Source organism: Convolutriloba macropyga, chromosome 3 (assembly GCF_964194025.1).
Source record: "Convolutriloba macropyga chromosome 3, txConMacr16.3, whole genome shotgun sequence".
Taxonomy (NCBI): Eukaryota; Metazoa; Xenacoelomorpha; order Acoela; family Convolutidae; genus Convolutriloba; species Convolutriloba macropyga.
The window spans coordinates 81489466-81510701 of NC_134470.1; the positions used below are offsets into that span (position 1 = coordinate 81489466).

Here is a 21236-nt window from a genome sequence, read left to right on the forward strand (position 1 = left end):
TGAGGGGCAGAATAGAGCCTGATTTTCCCGACATTTGTATTGAGCGAAGCTCACTATGAATACTTCCGACAAAGGAGTTACCTATCCCAAAGAGAAATTACTGATCTCAGATCAAATGTCTTTTAACATGACTATGCTCGTCTTCTCAAATTGACCGTTTGGCTTTTAATTTCAATCAAACTGGACCAACCTGGATATTTGTGTTTATTTACGTCTAGAAGTATCAAACAGTTGTTATTTGAGGCCATGTAGAGTAAATTGTCACATATCTATTAACATCAAACAACTCGTTTCTGTTAAATACTATACTGCAACGCACAGAAGCAAGATCGAGATTAAAGATAATTTAACTTCTTATAATCTATGTTAAGTGAGCCTAGAATGGAGACTAAATTCAGTTAATGTCAACCAACTTTAATACAATAAAAACTGACACATTTTCCTCCAACTCATCGTTAATTAAATTGTATATCTACCTTACACTCCCGTTCGCATGGTAACTATATCTGTCTTTGGATTTCAAGTGTTGTTCTTAACTCGTTGTTTGTATATTCACTAATTTGACCATTCAGACAATAAGGAAATATTACTCTTTTTTTTGTCTTATTAACAGCCTATCAGAGTCGCCAAAATTTCCAACAATAATAACATGAAAAACAACATTAATTTAGCCATTGTTATAAATAGAGCCCTCGTACCTGAAAATTGACAAATGAGCATACTCTCGCAGTAAACAAAGAAACGCTGCAGTTAAGCTAAAACCTATGAACTAAGATTCCACGTGTCGAATGGTGGGTGAAACAGAGATGGGAGAGAAAAGATACACAAGCCTACACGTGAGAACAAAAATTCAGTAGAGTTATTTACAAAAGGAAAGTCAAGTTGCGAACTGTTTCCTTTTTCCCCGTAGTAGATGCCCTAGTTATAAACAGATGCCAGATGACTAAAAGTTAAACATAATAGCTTCTTTTTACAAAAGGAAAGCCGAAGTGAAAGCGGTAGAGGAGTGAAAAGTTCCCTGGGTATTAAACTGATCACACGTACTTGAAGATGAGTTAGAAAAGACGTGCTCTTAAACAAAGACATACAACAATAAAAGGCTGCAAGAAATTTAATTTTGGAATGCCTGATATAAATGCGTTTCAGGAAACCCTTATTTATATTTTGAGAAACATAGATTTTTTCAAGTTTTTAATGCCGCATTGGTCTATCACCTATTGCGGTTTTCTTGATCAAGTACTTCTATTGGTTCCAGGCTAATGCAAATATTCACGAAAAAGGCACGACTTGCTATGTCGAAATTATAGAAATTGCTCTAAAAAACAACCCAAAATAATCTAACTCAAGAAACATAACCGATTAACGCCACACTAATCGCACTCAAACGATTGGCTAGTGGTTGTCTTTGTCAGTCTAGCTCAGGGACACCGAGTCTAGATGAAGCTGAATTGAGAGGGAGCTCGGTGGAGGGGTGGTTTTTTAGCTTGCAGGTTTTCGGATGGAATGAGGCGGATAATTGGTGCACAGGGGTTGGGAATGAAGGGGGACAGATTCTAAGAATCGCCCACTCACACCATGAATTTACTGTTCCGACCCCTCTTGAGGGTGGGGGGGGGGGTGGGACTAAATTCATGGTGTGAGTGGGCGGTTCTTAGAATAAATTTATCGTGGTCCATTGTTTTCATAAATAAAAAACTTTTTAACTTCGCATTTTGTTCTTTTTTGTCTATTTGTAACTTGGTCTCGTTAAATACAGGTCGTATATGACATTACTTTTGTCGAGGGAAAAAGCTCGTGCACAAAATCTAATGTTTTTAAAGAATTCGTTATGAACTTAATAGCTTCGACAAGGTTTTCGCAAAAAAAAGTAAACTCATTTTTGATGTTGTCATTATTTGATGCTCTTTTTGTAGACGTAAGAATTATTCCGAACAATTACAGGTCTCATTCGCTTCCTGTTCACGAATAAATGAACCTGTTTTAATATTTCATTTTTTAGCTACTGGCTTTCATGACTTTGAAAAAAAACTGTTTTCGAAAAATACTTAAGGTTTACTTAATTTTGCCTTTTTTTCTCTATCTGCCCACTTGCTACCTACTCTTAATAAGGAGAGGCCGCTTGCCACATTATTGGCGTTTGCTAAAGGCTCAATTGAACACATCTTGAGGGGCAAAATATGGATTTACGGCTTCGACGGTGTTTTCTCCAAGTTTTAATTCAAGTTTTGTTTGTTATCTCAATTTTTCGATCTTTTTGTAACCACATAAAAATGAATAAGGACAGGTTTGAATGCCCTCCTGTAGAAACCTATGTGATTATAAACATGTTGGATGTCTTCAATTGTTATCTTTTGGTTTTCATTACTTTGAAATTAATTTATTTTAAAAATATAAGCCAATTTTTAATCTTTGCTGCTGTTTTTTTGTTCTTTTTGTCTAATCAGTACCAATCTTATCTTATTATGGAGTGGTCCTATATCTTTTTTTGTGAAGTACAAGTTATTTTGCTTAGTTTCAGTTTTATCTGACGCTATTTTGATCTTGTTAATAAGTTTTAAAAAGAATTGACGAAGTTTTAGAAGTAATTAATATCTGTTGTTATTGTTGTTTTTGTTGTTGGTCTTGACTTGCTTTGTTAATAATGGCTAATCTCATCACTCTAATGCAGCATTTTTTAATCCAGACTTATTTTTTGCGTTGTAGGCAATTTTTTTGTTTATACCCAATTTTTTTGAAAAGTACTTGAATTTTTGGGAGTTTTCTATCTGCTCCTCATTTGGTAGACATTTATGCCAAAAATGTGGATGAGCGGCGTCGGAACTTTATGTGCAAATGCACATTACCAAGCCTCCTTGTTTCTATTCAACAGTTCTGTTGAAGCGCATACTTAGAGACTAAAAGGGCTCTAATTAGACTACTAAAGCTCTAATTAGGGCTCACCGCCTTAATGTCCTCTGGGCTTCACCTGTTTATCCCGTTTTTGAGGACGAAAATTCAAAAAGTCAGACGAAAAATCGGCAGCAAGTAAAAATTGCCTAAATACCAGCAGGACTCTAATATAATAGCTTAAAACTTCATTTGAGAGCAATTAACAAGGTTTAAAAGGTTGTTTTAATTTATGATACCTAATACCTTGAATTTTAAATATTATTCATAAAATTGTATAACTATAGACAGACAACATTTCACTCTACGGTTATCGATCAAATATAATGGTTCAAAATTTCTTTTTTAAGCAATTTTTGACAATATTGTTAACTCAGATAAACTGATTTGATGCTGCTACGATAAACAAAACAACAGGAACCAAAGGATATTACACAGCTCGCAAAGATTTGATAACTTTAGACACAATTGATCATGAAAAATATGACAGTTTCTGGATTAAGAATTAGGCAACTCGGATTAAGGTTGAAAAACTGCATTTATTTTACTACATCATTAGGTTTCACAACATCATGCATTCTTCCATCTTGTATATTATTTCCCCATACCATTTCCGAGACGCCAGATTTTTCAATGACTTTCAAGTTCATCAACATTTCCACTGAATACGCATGAAAGCATAATTTCTTGAACAGTGTGTTTAAACTGCGTCACCCAATAATCCACAAATGAAACGTGGAAAAAAAGAAAAAAAAACAATGAAACGGATGTGACATTTCACAATTAGAGGAATTGAATCCCCTTACTAGAACACAAAAAGCTTCCTCATTTAGACCATATTCGCTGAATATACTACTAATTGATCTATTATTGACACAACAAAAGCGCATGAAAATGGAGATTAGATTACAGTTTCCTTCATTTGCTTGCCATTAACAAATAAAGGAAAACTTGGAATAATGAAAAGAAAATTGGTATGCTATGTTCATGTGCTTCAGAATTCTTTTTGATGGAATGTTTCAAAGAGTTTTTGATGTTGACGCAAGCGACAAAACACTTCAAGTGTAACTAATCTTTACACGGTTGGTTTTGATTAAAAATTTGTTCCCTCAGTGGTTTCCTTTGGCGTGTGAAGAAAGCACATATCAAAGTAAACAAGCTTTTCCAGGTCAAAAACAACGTTTAAAAGTAATGTATAGATCAAAAAAATGATACAATCCAACGGACATTAACACGCATATCTGGAAACCTTTCTATAATCCTGTAAAAAGAGCGCTGAAACGTACTTCCTCGAAAGCTTGCTGATCACAGCCAAAATTTTTGTGGTTAGAGAGATCAATCGGCATTTAAACATGGCGAAAAAACAATACACTTTTATGAAAACCATCAGTAGTTATATGACCCCACTTAGATGCACTGTTAATCTACATGCACAAAAAATGGCTCAATTTATAAGAAATAGCTTCCGGGACACTTTTTATTTTGTTCATGGAAATGATCGGAAAATTTTTCACACAACAATCTGAACAACTGTTTCTTCTTTTGTTAATAGTGCAAGTCAAACTTACCAAAAATTGCAATTTGTTAGTTTATCCTTATTCACTTGAATAGGATACAAATTGTTGAAGAAACAATCTTCAAATTTAGTGAAAAAAATAGCCAAATATTTTTCGCAGAATTCAATTTCCTCGTACTTTCTAACAACCAGAAAAGTTTAATACACAAACTTTTTGATCAATATCATCCATTTCTAAACATGGATGGTACATTGACATCAAAAAATGAGTTTTCAACCCAAGACTTAAATGCGGCTCTTTATCTTGCAATATGACATCCAATTTTAAATTTCAATCCAATAAAATTCTTGAAAACTTTTACCAAAAAACTTTAATATGATTCAGATAGCTTTTCACTAAGAGATCTATGTAACACCACCACATAGTAGTGATGATAAATGGATCAGTGTTAAAATAGCTACATGTTCCAGAAACTAGCGTTTCCCAAGAACTGGCCGGAACATCGTCAATTAAAAATCTATTTAAGGTCATACCTTTGGAGACAAACAACTGAACGCACCCAATCGAACATAAATTTAAACAGAATCGACTACGTCTGGCGAATTGCATTCAAACGACCGGTTAGCCTCATCAGTATCTAGCTTGGGCTTAGGAGGGGCTGGGAGTGGGCGTTTGAAGGGCGGTCCAAACCGCCAATGCACTATGACTTCATGTCTTCCTAGCACCTTTGGTGGATTGTAGACTTCTGACAAGTAGAGCTCAAATAGAACCGCTCAGTGACTTAATGCCCTCCGGCATTTTCCTGTTTATCCCGTTTTTGAGGACAAAAAGTTGCAAGCGTCAGAAGAAAAATCGATCAAGCAAAAGATCGCATAAAAAGACCGCAGGACAAATATAATTGCTACCAACTTTGCTTTAGAGCAATTCAAAATCATTTTAAAGTATAATTTACGTTCTATATGCCCCAATTATACGGGCTAAACCATCTGATCAGTACCACATGAACTAAATAATATAGCTGGCAGATTGCCAGAAAAAAGCCGCTAAAGATTCGTAGATCGGCAGTCTAAAAAAACAGTAAAAAAGACAGACCAAAAAAATTCGTCTTTTCATTGAAGGCTGATCTGTTATATTTTGATTAAAAATCTGTATAAGTTATTGCTGCCTCTATTAGCTGATCTCAAATAACCTTCATTTAGAGTGACAAACACCCATTTTATCTTATCTCTTTGAATTAAAGTAAATAAAAGTCAATTTCAAAGTGAGGAAGTCATTTTTTGAGAGTGAGGTAAGTCAAGTATGACCAAAAATTTAATCACGCGCATGAACAAAAAAACTCGCTCCACGAAGAGCGAAAAATGACGTCACACATGCAATTCAATTGAAATTACATGAACGAATGAACAAAAAGTGGCTGGGACGTCATATGGTCGTAACAAAAATCATGACAACGAAATAAAAGAAACCAAGAGAAGGCCAATCATAGCCCCAGCTATCGCTGTGCGGCTATTAATAAACGAACCAATGTCAGCAGAATTGCTCTTGAACGGCAGGCGAGGCAATTTAATCCAGGGGTTATAGCCTAGATAAATTTTTATGGGTGCAAATTTTTTTGCCCACGATGGGATTCCACCCACGGACCTCCGGCTCCCTCAACAGAAGCACAACCCACTCTGCTATCAGGCCTTTCTTTTTGCTATGCTCCAATCGATCTTATTTTAGCAACAAGCTTTACTTCGGAGTGAGAGCAATAAAGATCACTCAAAAATGAAGAGCGAAAGCGTGAAAAAGTCACTTGAGGAGTCAAGGAATGTTCTAGAAGAAAAGCCCAAAATGGTCATGCAAAAATTTGCATAAAAAAGACCAAAACGTTTACAATAATTGCTATGAACTTCGTTCAAGAGAAAACATACCCGGCAGATTGCCGGAAAATAGCCGCCGTTGATTCCAATAAGCATGACTGGGATTGAAATAACAGAAGATATTAAAAAAAAAGATTTTCGTACAAAAACATTTTTTTAAGTCCGATTTATTTTGATGGCATTTCGTAGTTGAACATACTTCTGTTTCTTAGAGAGAGAGAGGCTACAGGGGCTACTATCAATAAAAATAAGCATTAGAGAGAGGTAACTAATACCTATAGGACCGACGTTCAAATAGCGGGCATCTAAAATTGGGCTTTATGGGTTTATCCCGTTTCTATTTCTGACTTCAATTTTTTATACTGACTCTGTTCATTTTGAATTGCTTCGCTGAGCAACTGATGTTCAAAATCACTTTTAGCAGAATGAGAGAGGAAAGAAACTAGCCTAGAGAAGTCAAAAAGATTTCACGCAAAATGTTGAAAAGGCGGCAAAATGAGGTAAAGCGAAACATTTTTTTATTCGACGAAGTAAAAAAACATAGCAGGACAAGTCCTGACGTACAATTCAAAGAATTTTCATTGACTAAACAGAAAACTAGACCTAGAACGGACTATGATTGGATTGGAAAAACAATTTAGAAAAAAATCCGCTCCAAAAAATTGAATAAACAGTAAAAATCAAAGTGAAATTGCCGCATGTGAACAAAAAACCACTACCGAGAAACCGAATTTTTGTTCAAACACCGTTTTCTCACTCTACTTTAAAATTAGAGCGAAAAAAATTCACGCCGCAAAACCACTCGCTTTTTCGCTCCATTTCCTGTTTCGGCGTGACCAAAATCACTACTCCAATTTGACTTCAAAAATCATGAAAATGTGTGAACAGATCTTAAAAAAAAAAGACAGCGCCCCAATACAATTCAAATTCTTTGAATTGTAAAAAATAGGAGCGCTATAATAGCCGGCTGAGAAGATGAGGGCGGCTATTAATTAAACAAACCGACTAGCTTCGGACGAAGTGCTCTCGAATGACTGGTAAGGCAAACATTTTAGAAGGGGCCATAGATAATTTTTATATTGCAAAAACCCCTAACTGACGAGGGGTTGAAACCCGTGACCTTTAGGATGAGAGTCTGGGATATTAACCTCTACGCTACGCGGTTATCGCTCATAATCGGTTTTATTTTAGCAACAGATTTAAGTCCTGAAAGCAAAAATTTAGTATAAAAAAGACAAACGTTTAAAACAATTGCTTCAAACTTCGTTCGAGAGGAAACAAACAAATACGAGACCTGAAAAATTTCTCTCCGTCAATTAAAGTTGTTGGGATTAACACCATAGTTTACACCATTACACTTTCAATATACCCTAATTCTAATTCTGTTGTGTTAGCTTACCGTTAATCTAAGAAGAGTGGAAAGCCTGTGTGATATGGTTTCGTATGCATTGCCACTATTTATAGATTGCGTGTTAACTGCACTACATGATGTGAACACCGATAGCTGTTCTATGATTGATTCATATTGATAATGATTCTTCTCTGATCTACTGCTGCACACTGTTTCTGAGGAATCCTCTTTCCTCTCATGATGTTCATGATGATGATAAGGTTGAGAACCATCTAATGATGATGATGATGCTGGCTCGTGATCGGCAGCTCTACATTGATTACTCGACCCACTTGTAGATGTCAAACTGTTGACACTTTTAAGGCCGCTGGTTGATGATATTATTGCTTGGGACGTTTTCAAATTGTTTGAGAGGTAGAGCTTCAATTTGAGCCCTATCTCTTGTATATCGAGGAGTATACGTTCCACTGTGTCCTATAAACGAAAATCATGATCCCATGCATTGTATTTAAAGTGATTAAAATAGGAAATTCTTAAAACGCGTTTGAAATACTTCTAAACTAAATAGCCTTTACTAGAAAAAAGTAAAAAAAATAATGCATTAAGTCGTATAAAATTTTGTTCACATGATCCTTATGATACCTCTCAATTCAATTTCATTGTATGTTGAAAATTTTAATATATCTTAATAAGATCCTTATTCTAGTTAGAATTATCGGGTGTTATTTTGAACAAGATATTTTATTGTGCTGAGCGATAAAAACGTTGATTGAGGGGGTCAAAATTTTAAGATCAAGAACCACTCTTCACACCTTGAAATTCTCTCCTCAAAACAGTTTGAATTGCATTCTTAGAGACTGGTAGGGCGTAAAGCTCAAAGAAAAGTTAAGCCCTGCGAGCGTTTCCTGTTCATCCCGTTTTTGAGGACGAAAAGTCAAATGAGTTACAAAACATCGCAAAAAAAGACCACAGAACTAATATAATTGTTCCAAACTTCGTTTGTGAGTAATCAAACATAATCAACAAAGGTGACGAATTGCTACCAAACGTGTGGCTGAATGGTCTTAGTCACAGCCAGCTCAAATTTAAAAGTTTTAAAGATGCGCTTCACACCGTGAATTTATGTTGTCTCCTCGACATCTGGGCGAATCGCAGGCTTAGACTATTAAGGCTCAAACACAACTGCTCGGCAATTTAATGCCCTTTAGCTTCCCTAATCTAACGTGCCGAAAAGCAAAAAAATCTATAATATGACAAAAATAAGACCAGATGAAAAATTGGTTACGCAGAAATTGCAATCCCAAAACGAAAGGACTGAAATATTTGCCTCAAACATTGTTTGAGAGCAGCTAAGAAGATTTTTTGGATCTATTCTGTTTTGCCCCCCCCCCCCCCCCCCCCCAGCTTAGTGAGCATAAATCTTTTGACCCCAGGCGCACGTGATATTTTCTTACATAGTAACATGCTGTATAACAACATAATTTGTTACTGGGGGTCATAAAAAACACTGGGGGGGGGGGGGGGTCATAAAAAACACTGGGGGGGGGGTCATAAAAAACACTGGGGGGGACAGAATAGATCCAAATTTTTTTAAGTAATTAAGTAATAGCTTTTCAACTTTCATTCACAACTGTAGAAGAACTCAGACAAACACAGAGCCGGAAGACTACAGGGGGAAATTCGAAGGAGAGGGGCTGACATTGCCAACCAGAGGCGTTGTGTTAATGTCTATACAAAAAATCAAAGTACGCAAAAACTTAGAAATTCGTTCCAGAAAAAAGTCATTCGAAAAAAGCCAAATTCCCCTGACATTTACCAACAAATTTTTCAGGGTACTTGCAAAATTTAGCAAAAAAACATATCTTCACTTTGCTGTTGAAAAATCAACTATGATCTCATCAAAGGAAAAATTAAATTTTGCCGATCATCGATAAATACAGTTGCTTTCACTTCAGTTATGGCTTATTTGGTTCTAATCAGAGTTTAGAGTGCATCCGATATATATCTTCGGGTTTACCACTCACTTTAGAATCGATTGATAGCTATTGAATTGGAGCTAATTCTTCAGCTTTTTCTACCTGTTTGATTTCTACTATCGCTGGTTAATTCAATTCATTCATTACGTTCAAAGAACCGGTTAAAAAATTAGCTGAGAAAACAAAAACTACTTTCACGATAGTGATTTTCATTTTCATTCGCTTTCACTTCAGCCATATAATAGTTGATATCTAGTTAACCTGATCAAATTGGTCAAATGTTGAAACGGTTGACGATGACGTATGCGGTCTCGTGACGTCACAATTTTCCTCAACTTCCCCCTCCTGTTCCTGACTGTGGCTCTTGCTGTGGCTGAAACTGGATTCTCGACGATGTTTCTCCTCAACTTCAGAAAACTCCTCCAGCCAGCTCTTGCAGTGCTGAGAGTCGTCTATACCTGCCAGCGACTCCTGAAATACCGACAAAATTGAAGACAGCGCAAATTTCAGGTCTGTCGACTAAGCTAACATTGATCCTGAAACCTCACTCTTTTCATACCTATTTACGCCTAGCCCGGAAGAGGAAATTTGAATCTCTGCACAAGCTGCACAATTAAAGCCTAGCTAATATGCAGAATCTTCTATTATATGCAAAAAGATATTAGGATTCCATCAGCACAAATAGAGCAGTAGAAAGGTCGGCCTATCAACCATTTTCACTTACGTGGAGCGACTGCTCACATCCATCTTGAATAAAATTGTCATCCTCGATTCCATCACAATCACCACCACCATCGTCCTCATATTCTTGCCACACAATTTCACCACTTGCCCCGGAATTCACTTCAAAGTTCTCAACTGAGACGTCCTGGTCCCATGCAAAAGATTGCGGTCTCTTTTTCTCACTGTGATCGTCAAACAACTTGCTGGCTTTGCTGGGCGATAGGAACATACTATGTCTTCGCTTATTGTCAGCTGCCAAAAAACAAGAAGTCAACCAAAACTAAAAGCTAAATACTCGCTCAAAAACGAAATTCTATCAAACAATGCCAAATGATGGCCCCATAATATCCTCTAAGAGCAATGTACTGTTTGTATTTAAGAAAAGGTCTAAAAGTGCTTTTCGCTGTGCAGTTATCGACCATAATGCACATGAGCAAATACGGATCTAATATAAGTCAACCTTCGGCATTCGATATCTAGATTGCATTTAATCAAAAATTTGTTCAACAGGTTGGCCGACAGAAATCAATTAAACTACGGAGCTTGTTATAACCATGCAAGGACACTCAATAAAGTTGGAATTTGACATCATTGTTGTATCCTAAACACTGTTAACTACAATCTTGAGATATTCAGAAATTGAATTGCGTAAGCGACAAAAGAACTTAAACATCGCCTGCAAATTGCCCCAAAATACACTGTTGATGTCACTAGTTAAAAACTGGTCACTAGTTTGATTCAAATTTAAACAATAATAATTATTTACCGTCAGCTAAAGTTCGACAAATGGTCATGAAAGAAGTGAGTATACAAGTTAGTTTGAGTGAGGTAAGCCATATCTGCTCAAAACTATACCATTGACCAAAAGTCATCACATGTGACATCAGGCACACAAGCTCAGTTGCTGAGTGGTACAAGTCACCAACAAAGACCCGCTCTGACGCTTTGGCGCGCAATCAAGTGACGGTAAAGAAAATAGAGTAAGACGAATTAGAAACAGCGGAGACTCCGGAATTTACGGTGGTACGTAAAATCTGTCTCAGGTCCCACCCAATCAATCACTGAACTCAACTAAATATTTTATTCAAAAGAAAGAACCAATAGATCAAAAATATTACAGACAATTTTTACAAAAATTTCTACAAGTTGAAGTGTCCGAGCAATCACTTTCAAGAGAAATTGCCATACCGTACATCAGCTACCCACTCACAGAGCAATCTAAAGCATAACCGACAGATTGCCGGAAAATAACCTCAATTGAGATTGAAAGAACAGAAATGAAAAAATGATTTGTACAAAACTATTTTAAATAGCGAACTTAGATATACTTATGTAAGGAGCGGATACAAGGTTTAGTATCAATAACAATAAGCATTAGAGATGGTAACTAAGACTTATAGGAACAAAGTTCAAGTACAGGGCATCTCAAATTGAGCATTATGGGTTTATCCAGTTTCTATAATTGACTTCATTGTAATGACTCTGTCCATGTTAGATTTATTTGCCGAGCATCTGCTATTCAAAAGCACTTTGATCAAAATGAGCTAAGAATAAAACCAGCCTAGAGAAGTTGAAAACAATTCACGCAATACGTCGACAAAACTTTCTCATGGTAAAGCAAAACAAATACTTTACACCAAGAAGTAAGAAAAAGGGGTTAGGCCCGCTATAATAGAAAGTTGAAAAGATGAGGGCGGCTAATAAACACAACCAGATTTGCTACTAACACAATCAATACCAACCTATAAAACAATCATTCGTAGTTTCCGATCAACAATACAGGAAATTTTTGATCTAAAAATGGCTAACGATAGTGTCAATGAAAAATATAACACCGTACAATTGCTACCCACAAGACAGAATTTATTAAAAGTCTCACGCAAAAGAGGGAAAAATGACAAGTGAGGCGGGGATATAATTTGGACGGCTTGACGACAGGGGGTTCAAATCGTCGGGTGGATTAGATTGGATGGGGAGTATTGGGACAGGGGGTCTCAAAAACTAACACTCATTTCAGGGGGTCTAAAGACCACCCTTCATATCATGAATTTGCCTTTTGAACAGTTTCGGCGATTCACTTACTTAGAGTCTAGTAGGCCGAAAGACCCTTAGAGACATTAATGAACACCGATCGTTAGCAATTTATCCCGTTTTTTTCAGGACAAAATCAAAATGCTCACAAAAAATTGACGAAATGGTCACACAAAACGATCTATGAATCAGGTAGTTTTCATTCTAAAAATTGCTGAAAGAAGCTGTCAAGAGAAATTGTGAAACCATTCAATAGCTACCCACACGACGTATAACTATAAAACAAAGGCAAAAAAGGAGAAAAAAATAAACATAACCGACTAACGTTGGGCGAATTGCTCTCAAACGACCGGCAAGCGGTTAGCTTCATCAGTAGCTAGCCACGGTATAGTGAGGCTAGCTTTAGCTTAATTGAAGGGGGGTAGCTGGTGGGGGCAACAATGAGTGGCGGGCAACAGTGGGAGGTGTTTTTGGCTGCACGGGCCCACCGTGAGGGTCAACCTCCCTCCACATCATAAGTATAAGTCTCCAAAACAGTTTCTGTGAATCGCATACTTGGAAACTAGTGAGCTCAAAGGCCCTAAGAGAACTTAATGCCCTCGGAGCGCTAACTGTTTATGCCACTTTTGAGGACAAAAAGTCAAATAAGTCAGACGAAAAATCGGTCAAACGAAAAATTGCATTAAAAAAGACCGACAGGACTAATATAATTGCTACAAACTTTGATTGAGAGCAATTAAAAAACATATTGCGAAAAACATAAAAGAAATAGCAACGACTAACCAAAATCAATATCTCAAGTTTTTTTGCAAAGCTTAACGAAGAACAGGAACACTTACAAAACTGCTACTTTCAAGTTATCAAAAACCGGCCTATAAAAAATTCATTTGTCTTATCATAATAAATAAACATAAATAAACAAAATAAACATAAATCGACTAACGTCGGACGAATTGCTTTTGAACGACTGTCGAGGCAAACATTTTAGGGTCATAGGCCAGGTAAACGTTTATGATGCAATTACTTCTCTGACTAGGGAACGGCTCGTACTCGCCACCTCCTCGATAAAGTGGTGGAAATTCACCACTAAGCTAAATGTACGGTCATCTCACTATCTGTTTTATTTTAGCGACAAGTTAATTTCTGAATGCTTGCAACTGAAAACATAAAACGACTAGCGTCGGATGAATTGCTCTCGAACGAAACACGGGGGCAAGTTAATTTAGAGGGGCTCAGAAATGTTTTATGCGTGCAAAAAGAAGCTTCCCCAATGGGCTTCGAACCCGGACATCTAGGTTGGCAGCCTTACATCTTACCCACTCAGGTAGAAAGACATTGAGTTCCTTTGACTCACAATCCATTTAACCAACGATCTCTATTTCAGAATGAGAGCAACTTATATCACTAAAAAATGAAGAACTTAAGTGTGAAAAAGTCAGTCAAGACGTCAAAAACATTCTAGAACAAAAGCGCAAAGCGTCAAGCAAAAATTTTGCATTAAAAAGACACGTTTACAATAATTGCTCCAAACTTCGTTCGAGAGCAATTGAAATAAAGCTTGCTTTGAGAACATTGCACATGAAAAAATTGCTTGTTTAGCAACTATTTTTTTTTTCATTTCTTTCCTGGCTGACTCACAGAATGCATCGACAAAAACCACTTTTCTCCATCTTTTGACTTCTGATTGACATTGACTCTCGTTTTAACGTGCAACATGAATTTTGCATCCTAATTCACTAAAACTTCGCCGATTAAAAATCTAAAAACCCAAAATGAGACAAATAATAATAGCCATTGAGAGCAATGCAACACAATCAAGAAGTGCAACAAAAATCAAGAAGTGTGACAAGTCATTTGACAAATAGTCAGATGAAAAATCTGTCGAACCCAAATCGCATAAAACCAAGACGAACAGGCCTAAAATATTTGCTACACAAATTTTGTTTTCGAGCGATTAGAAATGAAAAATTTTGCATACGAACATGACTTGAACGAGTTCTGCTCTGCGACAGTGAGATACTCATTGGAGACATACAGTTGTTGGTTTGGCGGTTGAGCTTGTTCAGCATTGTTTTGACTTGACAGCTCGTCATTCTAAAGATATGATACCCTTTATATGGCTAGAAGTATTAAATGTTCAGGCTAAAAGTATTAATATTAACATTAAAATTAATGTTATATTGTAACCTTTTTCCAATAGTTTATTAAAATCCGAATAATATTTCACTGCTGCTGAATTTTCACCGGAACAAAACAGGAAAATGTTCTACAATTACCTGAGCTGATAGATATTCAATGTTTTGCATTGCCTCTTCTAAATGGGCCTTGAGCTCTTCGATTTGGGTTTTGAGTCCCGTATTTTCATACAAGACACTCTTCATCTTGCTCCCATACTCCTCAAGTCGCAAGCATAGAGTGTCGTTCTCGCTCAGAGCATTGCGCTCCCTTTTACGTTCATCGAATAAGTTTTTCTCCAAAACTCCCAAACGAGATTTGACGCTTAAAAGCTCCTCGTTTAGTAAGTCTTCGGTTTCGTCTCTCTGAAAAAAAATAACATAACTGACCAACAACGGATGAAATGCTCTCGCACGACAGGCGGGGAAATTTAATTTAGGGGTATAGCTTTTGGGTACAGTTTTTCTTGGACATGATACGGGTTCTACCCAGCTACCTACCGGATAGCAGTCAGACATCTTAACCACTAAGCCCCAACTGCGTTGTTACTCAACCGTTAACTATCACTTTTATATTAGCAAAAAAAACTTCATTTCAGAATGAGAGCAATTGAAATGACTCGAAATGAAGTAAAGAAGCGTGAAAAAGTAATTTGAGAAGTCGCAGAATGTTCTAGAACAAAAGCGCAAAAATGGTCAAGCAAAAATACAGCACAAAAAACCACCACGTTTATAATAATTGTTTCAAACTTCGAGAGCAATAAACTGGCACTGATAAACTGAAATGATCAAATGATAAACTGATCGGCGGAAATAAGTGAGCACTACCTATTTTCACGAAACAAAATTTGATGTTTGAAGCCATATTACTCCAACTTAAGGTCACATGTTTCGAGCAATTTTCACACCATTGATACTTTACACTAGTCCTCTCGCCTACAAATGAAATTCAGATTAAACGCAAAATCAACTTACCAGATACAATCCATGCCAAAAAGAAGACACACAGGCTTTAAAACAATTTTTTCGGTTTTTAAACGAAGTGAAAATGTTTTCAAACATCACACGTTTGTTTTATTGAGACAAAAACTCAGGTTTTCATATTTTTTCTAAAATTTAACGTTGAAAATGGATTGCTCTTCTTAACTTCTTCGAAGTTAGATGATCATAGGTCTCAAATTTAGAGCATCAATTGATTAACTTGGCGCTAAAATATGGCTGTCAAAAGACCAATGTGCAAAAAATCTGGGAGAAATATTTCTTTCAAGGTATAGTACACGATCAGGACAGGTCAAGGAGACCCCCTAATCACATCAGAACGAATGAAACGACGTATCGTTAGAGCCCATAAAACGACCCTTTTTTGACTGTAGCTCTAACTGCCATCAACAGGCAAATTGGCGCAAAACAGTCGGCAGACTTTTAAAAAGTACAATGTCGCAAATTGAAGACGCAAATTTTGTCTGAAAGAAGCTCGAAGTTGCAAAAAATTTGCCGAAAAGAAAAGACAGTTGGTCGATCAATGGAAGCAAGTTTTACTCTCTGACGAAAGCCACTTTTCTCTGCATCAGGCCGATGGGAGGCTGCAAAAATATCCTCAGCCATCCAAAGGTTTCAAAACAATCACCAATTACATTTTGACCGTTGGAAACAAACGGAGGTATACTTGAGGCAGGCTTCAGCAAAATTTTCGGACTAACTTAGTTTCTGTTGAAGCAAATTTGAACGCGCAAAAATATATTGAGATTCTACACAGCGAAGTTGTTTCTTTTATGGAAGAATATCACCCTGATGTATGGATTTTGCAACATGATAATGCAGCTCCGCACACTGTTTGCGACAAATTATTGGAAAACAATCAAATTCGAACGCTACCTTGGCCACTTTTGTCTCCTGATTTGTCTCTAAAAGATCATGCATGGGACCAAATAAAAAGAAAAGAAAAAAATTTCAACCCGCACCAAAAAACGTATTGACTTTAAGCATGTTCTGTAGTACCTATGGCTTGCATTGCCTCAAAGTGTTATTGGAAACCACACGAATAAATGCTTGCCGTAGATGCTACGTCTCTTTTAAGCAGTATTGAGCCTTAAATTAATTTCTTCACTTAAAAATCATTTTGTTAACGTTTGTCAATGAGTGTACCCCAATGTAAAGTTGATGAACTCATCCAAGTTTCATGGCGCAAAGAAAGTTGTCACAAGAGGTGATACCTTTTCAGTTCTGTTCAACTACGGCCAAAATTACACTTATGTTGAAAAAAGATATTAAATGTGAATAAATTGTGATCTTGTAACAAATTTTACTGTAAAACTCGGATGGATTTCATCAAATTTATATTGGGATTTCTGGTAAATGGACGTCGCGTTTTATCTGAATAGAATAAGTAGATTGGAGGACTAGTGCAGGGGATCAATGGCGTAAAATTGCTTTCAACATGTGATCTTAAGTCGGAGTAAAATTGTGTCAAAAAGTGAACTTCGTAGAACTAAGTAGTAGTAGTAGTAGTAGTAGAGAGGCTTTAAGGTCTCGCCCTTGGGTGTTTAACCCTTTCATTTATCATCTAGCACAAGTTTTTTAAGAAGGTTACAGTTTCCACTGTTGCTCAAGACTCTCCAGCTGCAGCTGTCAAGTTCATTGTAGCGTCTGTGAAAAAAAGTCATGTACATTTGCGTCAGAAGCTTCTTGCTCAGTGGTTTGTCAGTCGTTTTTCTCACTATGTTGTATAGTCTCGTTGCTCGGGGTCCAGAAAATTTTGTCGCATTTCCTCAGTCTGTGTTTCCGAACTTCGAATTCTTTGCTTTGTCTCGTTTCTGTTGATTTAAAGTTGCGTATCGCCGAACTATTGATGTTGTAGTTTCCATTTATGCCAGATAGAAGAAACAGGAGATCATGTAGTTCCAAGTACATGGAGATGGGGAGTATACTGAGTCGTGTCAGTCGTGTTCTGTAGTCGTCCCTTGAACTGCGTATCCATTTATTGGCTGTTTTTTGTACTCTCTCGAGTGCCTTGGACTCAAGTTTGGAGGGGTACCACACCTGAGATGCATACGTGAGTACTGGTACAACATAACCAATAAAAGCAAATAGCTTGGTTGGCATGTTTGCGACGGGTGAAATGTTTCTCTTTAGAGCATAGAAGGATCTCCAGCCCTTGCTAACTCGTTTTCGGCTGTTTTCAGCCCAGGATAAGTTTGAAGACATGATTACCACAAGGTCTTTTTGGTTTTTCACGATTTCGAAACTTCGATTTTCTTCAGTGGTTGGGGTTTCACCACTGATTGACAGGATTTTGCTCTTGTTCAGGTTGAGGACCATATCGTTTTCAATGCTCCATTGTTGAATGGATTTGGTTGCTTGATCAGCTTCCTGGAGACTTGATGTTATAACTTTGAAGTGATCAGCGTATCCAAATGCCGGTGTTCTTTGTACTACGCAGTTGGGTAAAGTGTTGATGTACACAATGAACATTAAAGGCCCCAGGATTGAGCCCTGTGGTACTCCACTGGTGACCTTGGACGTTTCAGACTTCTATTGTCCAATTTTAACCCTTTGTTGTCGGTCTGTCAGGTAGCTTTGCGAGCAGTTTTAGCAATTTCCCACCAGTTCCCATGTCTCCCAGCTTGGATATGAGTTTTTGGTGGGTAACCTTATCGAATGCCTTGCGGAAGTCGATATGTAGGGCGAGGATTTCTTCGCATTCATTGCATACTACTTGAAGACGACTAGTTGCAGGACTACAGATCGTGCCTCTCGAAAGCCGTACTGTTCGTCTCTGAGTTGGCGTTCAACCAGGGTGTACATCTCAAAGACAGAATCTTCTCAAAGACCTTGGACAAGTTTTTGAGTAAGCTGATTGGACGGTATTGTGATATATTCAGCGCGGTCGTTTTCTTTGTACATTGGTGTGATCTCGGAGATCTTCCAGCTAGTGGAAAAATTTTCCTTTGTTTAGGCTGGTCTGGAAGACTAGTTTGAGTGATTTCGCTAAAGCTGGAGTGTTCTTTAAAATGATGTTACCAATGTCATCTGGTCCACATGCTTTGTTTATCTGGAGGTCTCGTAGGGTTTCTTCGATTTGGTTTTCGGAGGCGGTAAAGTAATTGAGCTTTGATTTTGGGTATGTTTGTTCTTGCTGTATTTGCCTTTTGTCGATTAAGACATCGGAGAAGAAGTCGTTGGACAAATTGCATTCCTCGGTGTCGGTATGTGCTATTGTCTTCTGGGATTGTCCGTTTACAGTGATGGTGTAGTACATATCGTCAGGGAATTGTTTTGTCTTGTGGATAGATTTGAGGTATTTTTACAAGTCGGACATACGTTTTCCTTTGAAGATTTTTTCTTCGTATGCAGTTTGGTCAATTAACATCCGGTCTTTGATGTCTTTTTCTTTCCTTTTCATTTTCAAGAGGAGAGATAGATTCGGTTTTCGTTCATATTTCCTTTTCATGGTGTTCAACGTTTTGATTTGGTGGGAGGTGGAAGGGGTTGCCCAGGGTGGAAGTTGGGCTCGGTGATAGGTAACACGGGGGATGTTGGTGTCGATGATCTCTTGGAGCCAATTGTACCATTGCGTCACTAGTTCATCAATGTTGCTATAACAGTATGGCGTGAATGGATGTTCAACAATGTAAGTGTTCATTTTTTGGGGTTGCTAACTTTGGGGTTGCTAACCTACTAATTAACTTTTGACGTTCAGTATACATCAGATAAACAATGCCAAGTAAACAAGTGTCATTGGCTCTAAAAGCCATGTAGTAGAATAGTACTTTGCGTTTGTTTGGGAGGCTTGAACTAGTCAGCTGAGAAGATTTAAACATGTCGACTAAACGAGAAAAAAGACTTCAATTAGAAGGAAGCCCCTCCCCTAAAATGCAGCAACTCAACCCCTACATACATAATAAAAAGCAGAGCAAATCCACAAAATACCATCTAAAAATTGAGTCGAATTGAACTAACCTGTTTAATTGTTTCCGCAAAGGCCACCCTTTGAGATGATAATTCGGTTTTGATACTATTGCGTTCAAAGTTAAGACGGTCAATCTCCATCAACTTTGAATCCAGTTCTCCTTTGGAGTTCATCAGTTCAACTTCCACAGAGGAAATACGAGATTCGTAGTCCGTTTTCATTCTCTCCATCTGCATTTTGAGCTCGTGATATTTTCCTTCTTTCTCCTGAAATTTTAATATTGGGAGAATAATTGTTTGCGCGTATAACCCTGAATCAATAATTTACCACTAGGCAAAATCATATAAAAAGAAAATTTTTGTCATGGCAAAGAGATCAATACACCGTTGAAAGCGACCGACTAATACAAACGGGGTTCGTACATATTTGGTCCGCGATTTTTTGTCTCATCGAACAATGGTTGTCCTTTATATTTTATCGCTATCCATTTTTGATAGTTCCGTGCGAAAAAATTTTTGCTGCCAGCGGCGAACCCTTCCCTACGAGGCGCATATTTCAAGCAAAACTGCCTCATGGATAATTTTAGAGAAATCTATTCGAAAAAATGGGTCTTTCCCATATAGCCCCCCCCCCCCATTATGGTATAATTACCATGATTGGGGTGCTATATGTTATCTGACCACTAAGCTGCGGGGGGGGGGGGGGGGATAAAGAAAAAGACCCAAAAAATCTATCAGAAAAATACGACCAAGCGGTCGTATAACAGTTTATAGCATTTGCGAAATAAGCAACCGAAAAAGACGAAACAGACATACCTCTAATAGTGAGCTATTATCGCTTGATAACGATTCCAAGTGACTTTTCAGCGAACTATTTTCGATTAATAAATTTTGTCCGTATTTCGCAGCCAACTCAAGATTCTTCTCATTTTCAAATACCTCTTGGCGTAAGTTTTCAATTTCCTCCGCCAAATTACAATACGGACACGCCATGACTTCTAAATAGAGATCGTTTTCAGCGTCACTATTCAGACAATCAATACTAGACGTTGCTTTATACAGATCCTCAGTTCTGTTTTGAACTCCTGATGTTAGTGTCATGATGTTTGCTGATGATGCGGTTTATGTTAAATTCTTCAAAGTGATCCATCAATTTGTTAAAGATCCACACATTCTGAAAACAGCTATAACAATAAGCCTTCTTGTCTTCGGAAACGGATTTAAGTAGGATGGGAATGCTGTGGGGGTGGGCATGCAAATGTAAACACTAATTATTTGGAACCGCATAAAAGGCAATTTCAAACCAGAGACAAGAGAAAGCAACGTAAAAGAAGCTCTCCTTAGACCTAGGACCCAACGTCAAGATTTCTTCTATTCTTCCCTCTCTTCTACTCTTCTTCACATTCAACTTCTGAAGCAATGAATGATAAGTTACGCAATCAATCCACCAAATACCCCTGCGGCGAATGTTGTGAAGAATGCAAAGATGGATCCTTAGCGTGTTTCAAATGCGGCACTTGGTACCATTCGGGTACTTGTTCGGGAGTACCAACAACCGTGCTTATTAACATGGCCTAGAGCCCGGGACTTCTATGGCTTTGCAAAGACTCCCATGACACGGGAACGAAACTGCTGTAAACAACAAACTTGAGATAATAGAAAAAGACATTGCTGAGAACCGTGCATCTCAGCCAACATACAGAGAACATATCTCAGCCAATATACTTTACTGATCAGCTGTGGCGACTGATCAGCTGTGGCGATACTGATCAGCTGTGGCGACATAGAGTTGAATCCCGGCCCAACTG

At 37.5% G+C, this 21236-nt stretch overlaps 1 protein-coding gene across 1 annotated transcript in view; it reads right to left on the reverse strand.

Moving 5' to 3' along the window:
* LOC142336517 (uncharacterized) overlaps positions 1-20990 on the reverse strand; it is a 33765-nt gene extending 12775 nt beyond the window's left edge. The window contains exons 1-7 of the mRNA XM_075385419.1: positions 20245-20990; positions 19480-19695; positions 14623-14886; positions 14329-14440; positions 10317-10567; positions 9854-10063; positions 7665-8090 (exon numbers count right to left, since the gene is read on the reverse strand). Coding sequence (XP_075241534.1) covers positions 7665-8090; positions 9854-10063; positions 10317-10567; positions 14329-14440; positions 14623-14886; positions 19480-19695; positions 20245-20529 — 1764 coding nt within the window. The 5' untranslated portion in view covers positions 20530-20990. The remainder of the gene's footprint in view (positions 1-7664; positions 8091-9853; positions 10064-10316; positions 10568-14328; positions 14441-14622; positions 14887-19479; positions 19696-20244) is intronic.
* Between the last annotated feature and the right edge of the window lie 246 nt (positions 20991-21236).